The 12,270-nt window shown below is 32.4% G+C and overlaps 1 protein-coding gene across 2 annotated transcripts in view; it reads left to right on the top strand.

The window, feature by feature from the left end:
- Positions 1-12,270, top strand: part of LOC113111383 (paladin-like) — a 37,628-nt gene that overhangs the window by 4,551 nt on the left and 20,807 nt on the right. Inside the window, exons 1-5 of one of the 2 annotated variants that reach the window (XM_026276025.1) lie at positions 618-751; positions 8,016-8,201; positions 8,305-8,407; positions 11,437-11,616; positions 11,771-11,935. In XM_026276025.1, coding sequence (XP_026131810.1) covers positions 8,029-8,201; positions 8,305-8,407; positions 11,437-11,616; positions 11,771-11,935 — 621 coding nt within the window. In that variant the 5' untranslated portion in view covers positions 618-751; positions 8,016-8,028. Of the gene's footprint in view, positions 1-617; positions 752-8,015; positions 8,202-8,304; positions 8,408-11,436; positions 11,617-11,770; positions 11,936-12,270 lie in introns of those variants that run through there. The other variant, XM_026276024.1, reaches the window with a different exon arrangement.

Raw genomic sequence — 12,270 nt, 5'->3', positions numbered from 1 at the left:
AGTAGTTATTTTGTATTTTAGATGATTTGAATGAAGTACATTGGCTTTTACAGTATTTACTCTCTGTCCTGTCCTGGGATGAGTGTGTGTGTGTGTGTCTTCCCTGAAACCTGTGCTGAGGTTTACTGTGTTTGCTCAGCTGTATGTGTGTGTGTGTGTGTTGACGAAGACGGAGTGTCTTAATTGCTTACGAATGAAGTGATTAGTGTGATGTGCTAACTTACGAGAGCTGCGGCGAATTACGTGATGTAAACACACATGCTGTTAGGAGCTCGTGAGTGTGTGTCTGTGTGTGTGTGTGTGTGTGTGTGTGTGTGTGTGTCTGTGTGTGTGTGTGTGTGTGTGTGTGTGTGTCTGTGTGTGTGTGTGTGTCTGTGTGTCTGTGTGTGTGTGTGTGTGTGTGTGTGTGTGTGTTTGTAGGGGAGGCAGTCACACACTCACTCTGTGGAGAGCTTTTAATTCATGTGGTAATGTGTGTGTCTGTGTGTCTGTGTGTGAGTGTGTGTGTGTGTGTGTGTGTGTGTTGTAAGACCCACCCACACATCCTCCACACACACATGGATTTATCACGCCGCTCTTCTTGAGCGTGTGTTTGTGTCTGACGCTCGGACTGAAGATCACTCTCGCTGTGTTAGACTGCTAATCAGAGGCTGACACACACACACACACACACACACACACACACTCGCTGTGCTGTCGCTCTGCCCAGACGTCTGTGGATTTGATGCTGCTGCGGTGTGTGTGTCCTCAGGTACGGTCAGTTCCAGCGTGTGTGTGTGTGTGTGTGTGTGTGTGTGTTTTGTGCAGATTTGCTTGTTTTAGTGATTCATGTTGTTTGAGCACAGTCTGCGCGGTGTTTAATCATCATCTCGGGGAGTTTTATGAACATCTTGGCTTTGAATGATTGAGTTTGTTTCTGAAATATTTCTGTATTCTGTGTTTCTTGTCTGTTTTGTGTACAGACTGAAGAAACGTCTAATTCTGACAAAAACCAACTTCATACGCTTCAAAAGAAACTTGAATGATCCTTAAACGTGTCAAAGTAACAAATAGAATAAAATTTGTGTTTATGTCTTTTTGAAGACACTTTTCAGGGTATTTTTTAATACAAACCTCATGAAATTGAGGAATATCACAGGGTGTTACCAGTCGACGACCTCTCTGTGATGTCATTTCCTGTTTTATGGTTTTCTTGACACATAACAAAAATGAGTTCCTGTCGGTTACACCACACTGATTTGTTATGATAATATTTTATGTATATATTTATATGGATAACACACATTTATTTTAAAATAAATCTAATATTAATTATAAATAAAATATCTAAATATACTTACTAACTTTTAAAATGTATATTATCTTCATTTATTTATTTATTAAACTTCAAAGTTTTTGTTTACGTAATATATGTGTGCATTGTGTATATTTATTATATATACACACATATGCATGCATTTAAGAAAAATGTGTTGTTTATATATTAAATCCATTTATATATAATATAATGTAATATAAATTTAAATATTTTCATGTTAGTCTTTATGTACATGTCTGTGTGTGTGCATAAAATATATTTATTTTAATAAAATGTCCAAAAATATACTTATATCATTATTTATGAAATTTGTATAAATTAATTTTGAAATCTGTAAATAAAATCGATATATTATAATGTTTATATATGTTCATTATATTTCTTTAATACAATATTGAATTATATTTTAATAACTTATTTTCTTACTATATAAACTTATTTACGTAAGTTTATTTTTATAGTTGTGTTTGCATTTGAATATTAAAATGCAAACACAATTTAAATTAAATGCAAAAATTTAATTAAATTTACATTTTAAATTTAAATGCATTAGCTGATATAGCAGATATTGCCTGTTCCAGATCAAAGTGTTTGTATGCGTCCTGTCTTTGCGTTTATAATGTATATTTGTATAATTGAATAAAAGCAGAGATGGATTATCCTCATCGAGCCGCTGTTTGAGGCTCGGCTCGTAAAGCACATGATTTGAGTCTAGACGATGGTTTCTGAAATGCTGAATGCAGTTTCACTGATGTCTTTCTCAGTGCTGTGGTTTGATTGGAGCGAGTGTTTTCAGTGAGAGACGTGATGTCTGTGGGTCACACTGCTCTTCACTAACCCACAACACACACATTCACACTCCTTCTTGTCGCTCAAAGCAGTTTGACGTTCATCGGTGGATGCAGAACGAACATCTGTCTAACAGTTTAACAAGACAGCTGTGTTCATGTGTGTTCATCAGTGGTGGACAGTAACGGAGTAGCTTTACTTCGTTACTGTACTTAAGTACATTTCTCAGGTATCTGTACTTTACTGGAGTAGTTTTATTTTGAGCAACTTTTACTTTTACTTCACTACATTCCAAAGCATAAAATCGTACTTTTTACTTCACTACATTTCATAAAACATATCGTTACTCCCTATAATATCACGTGCTCCGACACGCAGAAGCGGTGTCTGATTCATCATGAACGAACTGAATCTTTTCAAAATATACTTTTAAATCGGATCGCGAATCGCACCAAACGATTCGTTTACGAATTAGAATGATCCGATTGCAGCTGTTCTGGAGTCGACCACTCACTGATTCAAATGAACCGTTTAGTGCGAGTCTCCAGAAGTAAGAACCGGGAGATCTTGTGAGCGCGCGTGCGTCTGATGTTGCTAAAAGTAAGTTATGTCGAAATTTTGGATTAATTATTGTAACTGAAAATCATATTTAGGTCAAAACTGTCAGTTGTTTGGGAACTAAATCCGTTGTAAAGAGTGATCTATTTAAGCCCACTGAAATGCTCGAGTGCAGACGATGCAGACACATCAATTGTACGTAAAAAAAAACAACAACAACAACCCCCCCCCCCATAAAATAACACAGATTAAATACAATAACTCATGCACGTTCAAATTCACCGCTGCCGTAATGTTAACAGTTTTATTAAAATGTCCTATGTTACGTCTGTTTTTATATTGTTTATCGACAGTAACTTTATACATATGTATATTGTTTGGATTAAATAGACGAGTAGACAGACATGAATGTTCATCGTACTGAAAATAAGTAAATATTGTTAGCTGATGCTAACTGTCTAGCTAACAAGCTTGTTAGTGCTAAATTGATGTAATTTTTATAATGTCCAAATATTTTTATTCAGCCACATATATATATATATATATATATATATATATATATATATATATATATATAGATTACATCTGGTTAGAAAAGAAAGGATGTGATGTTCAGAACATGGTAACTACAGTAATTATCAGTGGGAAGAGATGCACCCCGTTTGGCCAGGGGTGTTTTTAAACCACAGACAAGATTTGAGAAGGAAAAAATCATTATGAAATTTGTTTTATTATTTTTTTCCTTAAAATGTTCTTCCTAACTTCAGGCCTTATTATCATGTCATACAGTACAGACCAAAAGTTTGGACACACCTTCTCATTCAAAGAGTTTTCTTTATTTTCATGACTATGAAAATTGTAGATTCACACTGAAGGCATCAGAACTATGAATTAACACATGTGGAATTACATATGAAATTATATACATAACAAAAAAGTGTAAAGCTGAAAATATGTCATATTGTAGGTTCTTCAAAGTGGCCACCTTTTGCTTTGATTACTGCTTTGCACACTCTTGGCATTATCTTGATGAGCTTCAAGAGGTAGTCACCTGAAATGGTCTTCAACAGTCTTGAAGGAGTTCCCCGAGAGATGCTTAGCACTTGTTGGCCCTTTTACCTTCTGTCTGTGGTCCAGCTCACCCCTAAACCATCTGGATTGGGTTCAGGTCCGGTGACTGTGGAGGCCAGGTCATCTGGTGCAGCACCCCATCACTCTCCTTCTTGCTCAAATAGAAGACCAAACAATCTTGTCAAATACTCTCTTGATGCCTTCAGTGTGACTCTACAATTTTCATAGTCATGAAAATAAAGGAAACTCTTTGAATGAGAAGGTGTGTCCAAACTTTTGGTCTGTACTGTAACTTTGATGTTCTGTAAAACAACTAACTTTAAAATACTTTGTTCTTACTGGTGAAAATCAGATGGTCATCTCTGTTTTCTCTCAGGTACATCACAGTGTAAGCTTCACAGTGAACATTACTCTAATCAGCGTAGTCCATATCAACAACAAAAATATCTTGACTCCATATAGTGGTTATTTTGGAAAAAATCCCTGGTATTTTGAGCAGTAGGATTATAAAAAAAATGTGCTAATTTAAAATTTAATTAAGTAGCATATATAAAATTGCAAACATCTATCTTGCAGTACTTTTTTACTTAAGTACATAAAAAATTGAGTACTTTTGTACTTTCACTTGAGTAAAATTGAAAAAGGAGTACTTTTACTTTTACTGGAGTAATATTTGACCATATGTATCTGTACTTTTACTCAAGTACTTGATTTGTGTACTTCGTCCACCACTGGTGTTCATATTGGGCTGTGCTTCTCAGAGCCGTTCAGAATAACTGTAATTATGTGCTATTTCTGATCTGTAAATGCTTGCGTGTGATGCACAGTTTTTCCTGGTGCATTCTGGGAAAACCTACAGTGTATTTGCGTTCAGTTCAAGAGCTGATATTTAGTTTGCAGTCATGCTTTTATCCCCTTCTTCTGATTGTTGCATGCACTGTGGGTTTTTGACACTCTTGCTGACAAAAGTACCATGTTTCTAGCACAAAGTGATGATGCAATGGTTTCTGTTTTCAAGTAGTATTTTATTTTAATGTCTTCACATGTTTCGTGCTGTGTAACTAAAATATCAAAATTTAATTACTAATGTCTGCAAATAATTTTATAGTGGTTTTGCTTTATTATTAATGCAATACTTTTGGGTAAGTATGTGTGTGTTCAAATTTATTTATTTTTATATATTTATAAAATATTTATAAAATATATTTACAAAATTTTCACTTTTTGGTAGTTTGATTATTGCCATGTTTTAGCATTATTTTATTTATTTACTTGTTTATTTGGGTGTTGTTCAAATGCATTTATTTTTACTAAAATATTAAAATATATTTTACTAACTTTTGACATTTTATAGTTGTTTTAGTATTTATTAATTTATTTGTTTGTTTTTATTTTTGTGTGCATAATAAATATATATATATATATATATATATATATATATATATATATATATATATATATATATATATATATATATATATATATATATATATATTTGTTTTGATAATGTAAATATTCACTTGTTTAATAACTATTATATTATAATATTATAACTATATAATGCAATTGTTTTGGTTTAATTTTAATGTCATATTTTAGTGTATTTAATTTATATATATATATATATATATATATATATATATATATATATATATATAATTTATTTATTTTTATTTATTTATTTATTTTATTTATTTGTTTATTTTATTTATTTGTTTATTTTAAGTAAAATATAGAAATTTACTAACTTGTTTACTAACATTTGCAATTATTTTTATAGCTGTTTTGTTTGTAATGGCATGTTTTAGAATTATATCAAGTGTGTGATTTAAGGTGGTGTGATTTAAATTTTACGTCTTATGCAAAAAAATCTAAAAACATTTTTTTTAACCTGGAGGTTATTAGTTCACAGGAACCTCAGTTGAATTGTAAATATTACGGTGTGTGACTCTGTAAATGGTTCAGTGCCATGGTGAAGTAACATGCACATCTCCGCGGTGTTGCAACAGGAAGTAGTGTGAGGAAGTCAGTTTTTCCGGGCAGTTGTTTTTACTCATAAGGGAAGTCGTGAAGTCGTGAAGTTGTGCTGTGCTTCACTGCTGATGGATGTCAAATTATCAACACAATGACTGTTCATAGTGTAAAACCCCAGTGAATCATTAATGTGAGCATCACTGGATCCATGCATTAGGACTAAACACACGCAACACCCTCATGTTTCTGAAGGCACTTCCCCGCTGAAGGGATTTTTAGGTGTTTTGTCATGTTTGTGTAACTCTGACCCTTCTGTCTATTACACATGCACCACAGATTACACATGTGCTCTGATTTCCACACTGTGAAGTGCACTTAACGGGGCATTTTCACTCTCAAGGGATTTTTACCACGAAAATGAAAGTTCTTGCACAATTCACTCTCCGTCATATCATTCTATTATGATTAACTGATAAATTAAAACTATGAAAACATTAATGTTAAAATTTATTTTAATTCAACTCTCAACGCAACCTTTTGTTTTCATTTTTTTGCATAATCCATAAACCTTTTATTTTACAATTAAGCTTATTTTTTATAATTTATTATTTTTATTATTATATTATTATTATTTATTTAATTACTTTTATTTTATAATAAATATTTATAGACATATTAGACAACCACAACTAATAATAATGACGAAAATGTGCTTAAAGAATACTAAAACTTATTCAAGTAAAACTAATTCAAGCTATTAAACCTGATCAAACCCTGTTTGTGTTCGCACTTGAGATATTTGTGAATGAAAACTGCAGATGTGATTCTGAGAAGCGTCCTCTTTCAGTCGAGGTTTGTGAAGGACACATTCACTAGAGACATAAATAATAATAATGTCCTTGATGGATTGTGAAGAGATTGTGTTATATTGTGAAATCTGCTCACACTTCCTGAAGATGGGCGCAGCTCTGTTTGAGAGGTGTGTCTCCTAAAACTGGCTTGTGGTTACAAACTGAGACTAATGACTCTTTTATATTCGGTGGGAATACTGTGGTGTTTGATAGTCTGTTACTTTTTATTTTAAAATGAAGCTTATTTTTTTACAATTTATTATTTTATTTTATTGTTATTATTATTATTTCAGTACTTTTATTTTCTGTTTCATTTTATTATTATTTTTCTTATTTTTAAATATATTTTGTATTTAATTTTTTTCTTAGTTTTTTCGATTTTTTTATTATCTATTTGTTTATAATAAATTTTTTTCATTACTCTTATTGTCTGTTTTATTTTATTTTCAATTTTGTACCTTTTTTAATATTTTTAAACATTTTTTAATGTTGTTTGTTTTATTTAATTACATTCATTACAATTTCCATTTTTTTACTTTATCATCTAATTAAAATTATTTTTTATTTAATTAGTTTTATTTTCAGTTTCATTGAATTATTTTTATCTTATTTTTTATTTATTTTTAATTTTATTACTTACATTTTGTATATTTTATTAGGTTTGTTTTATTTCATTACATTCTTTACAATTTCATTTTTTGAACTTTTTTATTATCTAATTGTTTATAATAGATTTTTTTATTTCGTTACTTTTATTTTCAGTTTCATTTTATATTTTGTTTTTACCATTTTAAATATTTTTTATTTTCATTTTTTTATTTTATTAGGTTTATTTCATTGCATTCATTAGAATTTTTTTAACTTTTTTTTATTATCTAATTGTTTATAATTAATTTTTTACTTCATTTTATTTTCATTCATTAAATTATTTTACATTTTTATTTAGTTTTTAAAATATTTAAAAAAAATTATTTGATGTTTTAGCCTGCATCTCCCTGCTGTGTGTCGCAGCGCAGACCTGTGTGATGTATGTTTGTCTCCAGCTCTTCTCACAGTTAGAAATGTGCGTCTGATCTGAGATGTACATCTCTTAAGAACGAGGAGCGTTCTGCATCCTTCCTCTGATCAGCCTGTTCGACCGCAGATGCTTCCTGCAGCTGCTGAGCACTTCCTGTCTGCGCCGAGACCCTTTTGTGCGAGCGGTCCGTCTCCGCTTGAGCTCCACCGCTGTATTTCAATAGCTGTTGATGCGGGAAGCAGGAATTCCCATCTGTCTTCCGCCGAGGACACTGGGAGATTTTATTTTCCCTGTGAATGGGCCGCACTCAGTCTGAGAACCAGAGTTTTGTTGTGCTTCCCGAGTATGGAGACATGGAGACATCGTTTGACATCACTGCTTTAGTTTGAGTCTGATGGTGTGTGTGTGTGTGTGTGTGTGTGTGTTTGATTGACAGCTGCTGGAGGATTATGGGTACGACTGCCAGCGCTGCTCCCCAGCCCACGCTGCATGAGAGTTTCCACGGCAACGGGATGACGGACAGCAGGCGGTCGGCGAGCTCCGCCTCCTTCCAGACGCTCAGCATCCACAACAACAAGGCCAAGTCCATCATCACTAATAAAGTGGCTCCTGTGGTCATCACGTACGTCCGGCTCTGTCCTGAGACGCCTGCAGTCACCGATCGTTCTCCTGATTGAGTCTCTGTGTGTGTGTGTGTGTGTGTGTGTGTGTGTGTGTGTGTGCAGGTATAACTGCAGACAGGAGTTTCAGATCCACGACGATGTTGTCCGTACGAACTATAAAGTTGGGAGGATCTCAGACAACATGCCTGAGCACCATCTGGTCCAGGTGAGAAATCTGAAATAAAATTGAATAAAAAATATAGGCATATTTAAAAAAGAATAATAAAAATGACAAAAAATACTAAAATGTAAACATTTATTTTCTTATATATTTTTTTGTATATCAACTTATTTTATTATTTTTTTTAAATATGACACAATATCAGCTTCATATTTACTGTTGTGTAAAATCACATTTAAACGTGATACTACAAATACAAAATCGTGTAATACTGCTCTCCTCTGGTGTGATCTCTCTTATCATATGATATAAATATGAGACAAAAACTCATACGGGGCTTTTTGCACCAATATCTTGTTTTTTTTAGGGTATAACATTTGCATTTATGGAGTTGTTGCCCATGCATCATATTTTTTCAACAGTTAATTATATGAGATATATGATGATGTACAGGTCTGGGGGCGGGGCTAGTGCGTTAACCCTTAAAATATTTGAAATGCATTATTTTTTCATAATAAATTAGTGCATTAAACTGACAGTCCTAATATATTCATATTATAAAAACATAATAAAATGACAAACCACGAAGTAAAAGTACTAAAACTTCAACAAATAAATGAAAATGAAACCGAAAAATATACAAATAAAAATGTAATGGAAAAGTAATACATTTTCATTGAACTAACTTTTTTTTAATTAAATTAATAAATTGAAAATGTATGACAGTATGGTAAATGCTGCCACATTGTATACATTCAGATATTTGTAGTCAAATTAAATACAAATAAATAACAAAATAATCAATAATAACAATACATTAATAGGGTGTTTTATTTTATTATTTATTTTATTGTTTTTTGTTGCATTATTATTATTATTATTAATAATAAGTGCAGTACATACAGTACCATAGTAATTAGTAAATTTCCTAATGTCATATCAAATTTTAGTTTTTGCAAACTACAGCATCGTGCGTGCTGGGTTTATTTATGCAGTAAATACCATGCAACATGAAGATGATAATCATTCTGCTTTGGTGCCAGTACAGTAATGTTTCTCGCAGTGGATTTGTGTCTAAATGTTTGGAGCGAGCCGAAGCTGGTAAAAGTGTCCGAACACGTCTCTGTCTTCATTAATCACTTCCCCGCTGCTCGGCGCTCACAGGACGTTTGCACCTTTATCTGAAGGCTTTGAAGCTCCTGGGCTCACGCTGGGCTCCTGGTCTCTGTGTTTGCTCGTTAGTTTCTGTTTGCTGACGAGCCGTTGATGAGTTTCGCTGCAAATCAACAGATAACACGCTTGTCAAACACTCCTTTCCAGAACATTGTGTTTCTTGATGATCTTCTGCTGTTGATGCTCAGGTTTTTTACATCATGAAGTAATATTTAGGCGTTTAGCAGCTCGTTTTATAAAAGCTGGAGTTAATGCTACTTGAATGGCACGTCACAATTTTCATAATTAACATTTTGCAACTGTAAAAATCTTTATTGAACTCAATTATGAAAGCTTCTTTCTCTCGCCTTTTGTGGCGTCCTCTGTGCTACTTTAGTATTAATGATGTACTATTTTATTTTATTTAAATTTCAAAAATTTGTTTGTGACTTTGAGTTAAAAAAAAAAAATTGTTACATTAAATAGTCCTAAAAAAAATTTATTGAAAAAAAAAAAAAAAAAAATCGCTCTCTTTCTATAAATATATATTTGTAATAAATATGAAAATTTTTAGAGTGATAGCTATTTTTTTTTTGTACATTATGGTTTAGATTTAATAAAAAAAAATTCAGTGCTAAAACTTCAATCAAAAAATAAAATTTAAATGCAGATAATTAAACAAAACTAATTAAAATCATAGATAAAAACAAAAAATACTTAAAAAACACTGACTTTAATACATTTAATTTTATGTTTTTTTTTAAAGCAGTATAACAAATGCCACCACAGTGTATACATTTAGATATTTATAGGCAAATGAAATAAAAAATAAATAATAAACTGCCTCGGTTCTGTTTGATATGTGATTTTATCTGCTGTGTGGATTTGATTCCTACAGAAAAAAATGTCTAGCTTGAATTCAAAGGAAACTGCTTTGGATAAAAGTATCTATCAAACGCATACATTTATTGTTGTTAATTTAGTGATTTTACTGGGATCAACAACAAATCAAATCATTTAGCCATTATGAACGTTTCCATAGAAATGAATCATTTTTAGTTTGAGGACTGCTCTGTGTGGACACACTTTAATCATGTTTGTGTGAATAATGAATAATGTTATAAACGACCAGCTTAAATGCTTTAAAAATTAGTTTTGGCAAACTCTGAAAGCTCGTTTCTGGCACTGAATAAAAAATTAAAAAGTTAATTGCAACTTGTCATATCACAATACTGGCATTTTTCACAGTTGTGAGTTTATATCTCATAATTCTGAGAAAAGTTAGTATTGTGAGGTATATAAAAAAATCAACAAAACAACAAAAAAAACAACAAAAGTAACAATTGGTAGAGAAAGAAAAAACTGACAAACTGAGATATTAAAAGAAATCTGAATTGTGACATATAAATTTGCATTTGTGAAAAAGACAAAATTGTGAGGAAAAGTAAAGAAAGCCAGAACAGTCAAAAATTAGAGATTAACTAAAGAAATTCAGAATTGCATGAAAAAAATCAAAACTGATATATAAGTTAATAAGTCAAAATTGCAAAAGAAAAAACTGAGAAATAAGCAAAAAAAGTCAAAATTGCGAGGAAAAAGTTTAAACCTGAGATATACAGTATGCAAAAAAGTCAAGTGCGAGAAAAAAGTAAAAACTGATATAAGCTTAAAAAAAAAATAAAAAATAAAAAAAGGTTAATTTCCTGGAAAAAAATTCAAGACTGAGATATAAACTATTGCGAGAAAAAAAGCCAGAATTGTGAGATATTTTTTTTTTTTTTATTCGGTGTCAGAAATAGGCTTCCATAAACACCAGTTGAGTGGGAAGGAAAAGCAGCATTAACTGTGTTTAACAAGAGTTTTCTAAGTGTTAAAGCGCTGGTAGAGATGACTGCTGACCCGATCGATCACGCTCTCCTCAGGGATCCTTCTTCATGGTGCAGGACGTGTTCAGTAAAGCAGACGTCCTCAACACCAGCGGCTCGTACGGAGCGCCCAACTTCCGCCGGAGCAAAGGCAGCTTCCCGCTGTACGGCATGGGCCAGCCCAGCCTGGGTGGCTTCAAACAGGTCCTCCAGAGACTGCAGGGTGAAGGCCATCAGGTCAGTGCTCAGGAGAAAGCCATGTGCAGATAATGCTGTTGATTCAGCTAAATGTGTTTTAGTGCTTTCAGTCAATGAGTTGGAATAACCGTGATGATGACTGACTGTAAGTCCAGTGTGATTCGGCTGATTTACATGCGTTTGCTCTCAAAAGGAGGTGATTTTCTTCTGTCTGCGTGAGGAGCCCGTGGTGTTCCTGCGTTCAGACGGAGACTTTCTTCCCTACACTCCCAGGAGGAAGGAGAACCTTCATGAGAACCTGCACGATCTCGGACGCCAGGCGTGCTCGGAGAACCTGGAGCTCACCATCAGACGAGAGGTCAGAGACGGATCAACACAACACGAAACTGCTGTGTGTGCAGAACAGAAACCGCTGAAGACCGTGAAAGCAGACCTGAAAGAACGGAATTAAAATTCATTCTGTCCTGAGATCGGAGAAAAAATTATTAACACATATAATATAATATAATATAATATAATATAATATAATATAATATAATATAATATAATATAATATAATATAATATAATATACATAATATTTTCATGTATCATATAATAATAATTTGTATCATTTTATATATATTTTATATATGTATAATCGTATATTTTTTATGATTAATAATAATAATAATATTAATAATGCATCAATGTA

This window comes from Carassius auratus, chromosome 12 (genome assembly GCF_003368295.1).
Source record: "Carassius auratus strain Wakin chromosome 12, ASM336829v1, whole genome shotgun sequence".
In the NCBI taxonomy this organism is placed as follows: Eukaryota; Metazoa; Chordata; class Actinopteri; order Cypriniformes; family Cyprinidae; genus Carassius; species Carassius auratus.
This window is presented reverse-complemented; position numbering and strand designations above follow the sequence as displayed.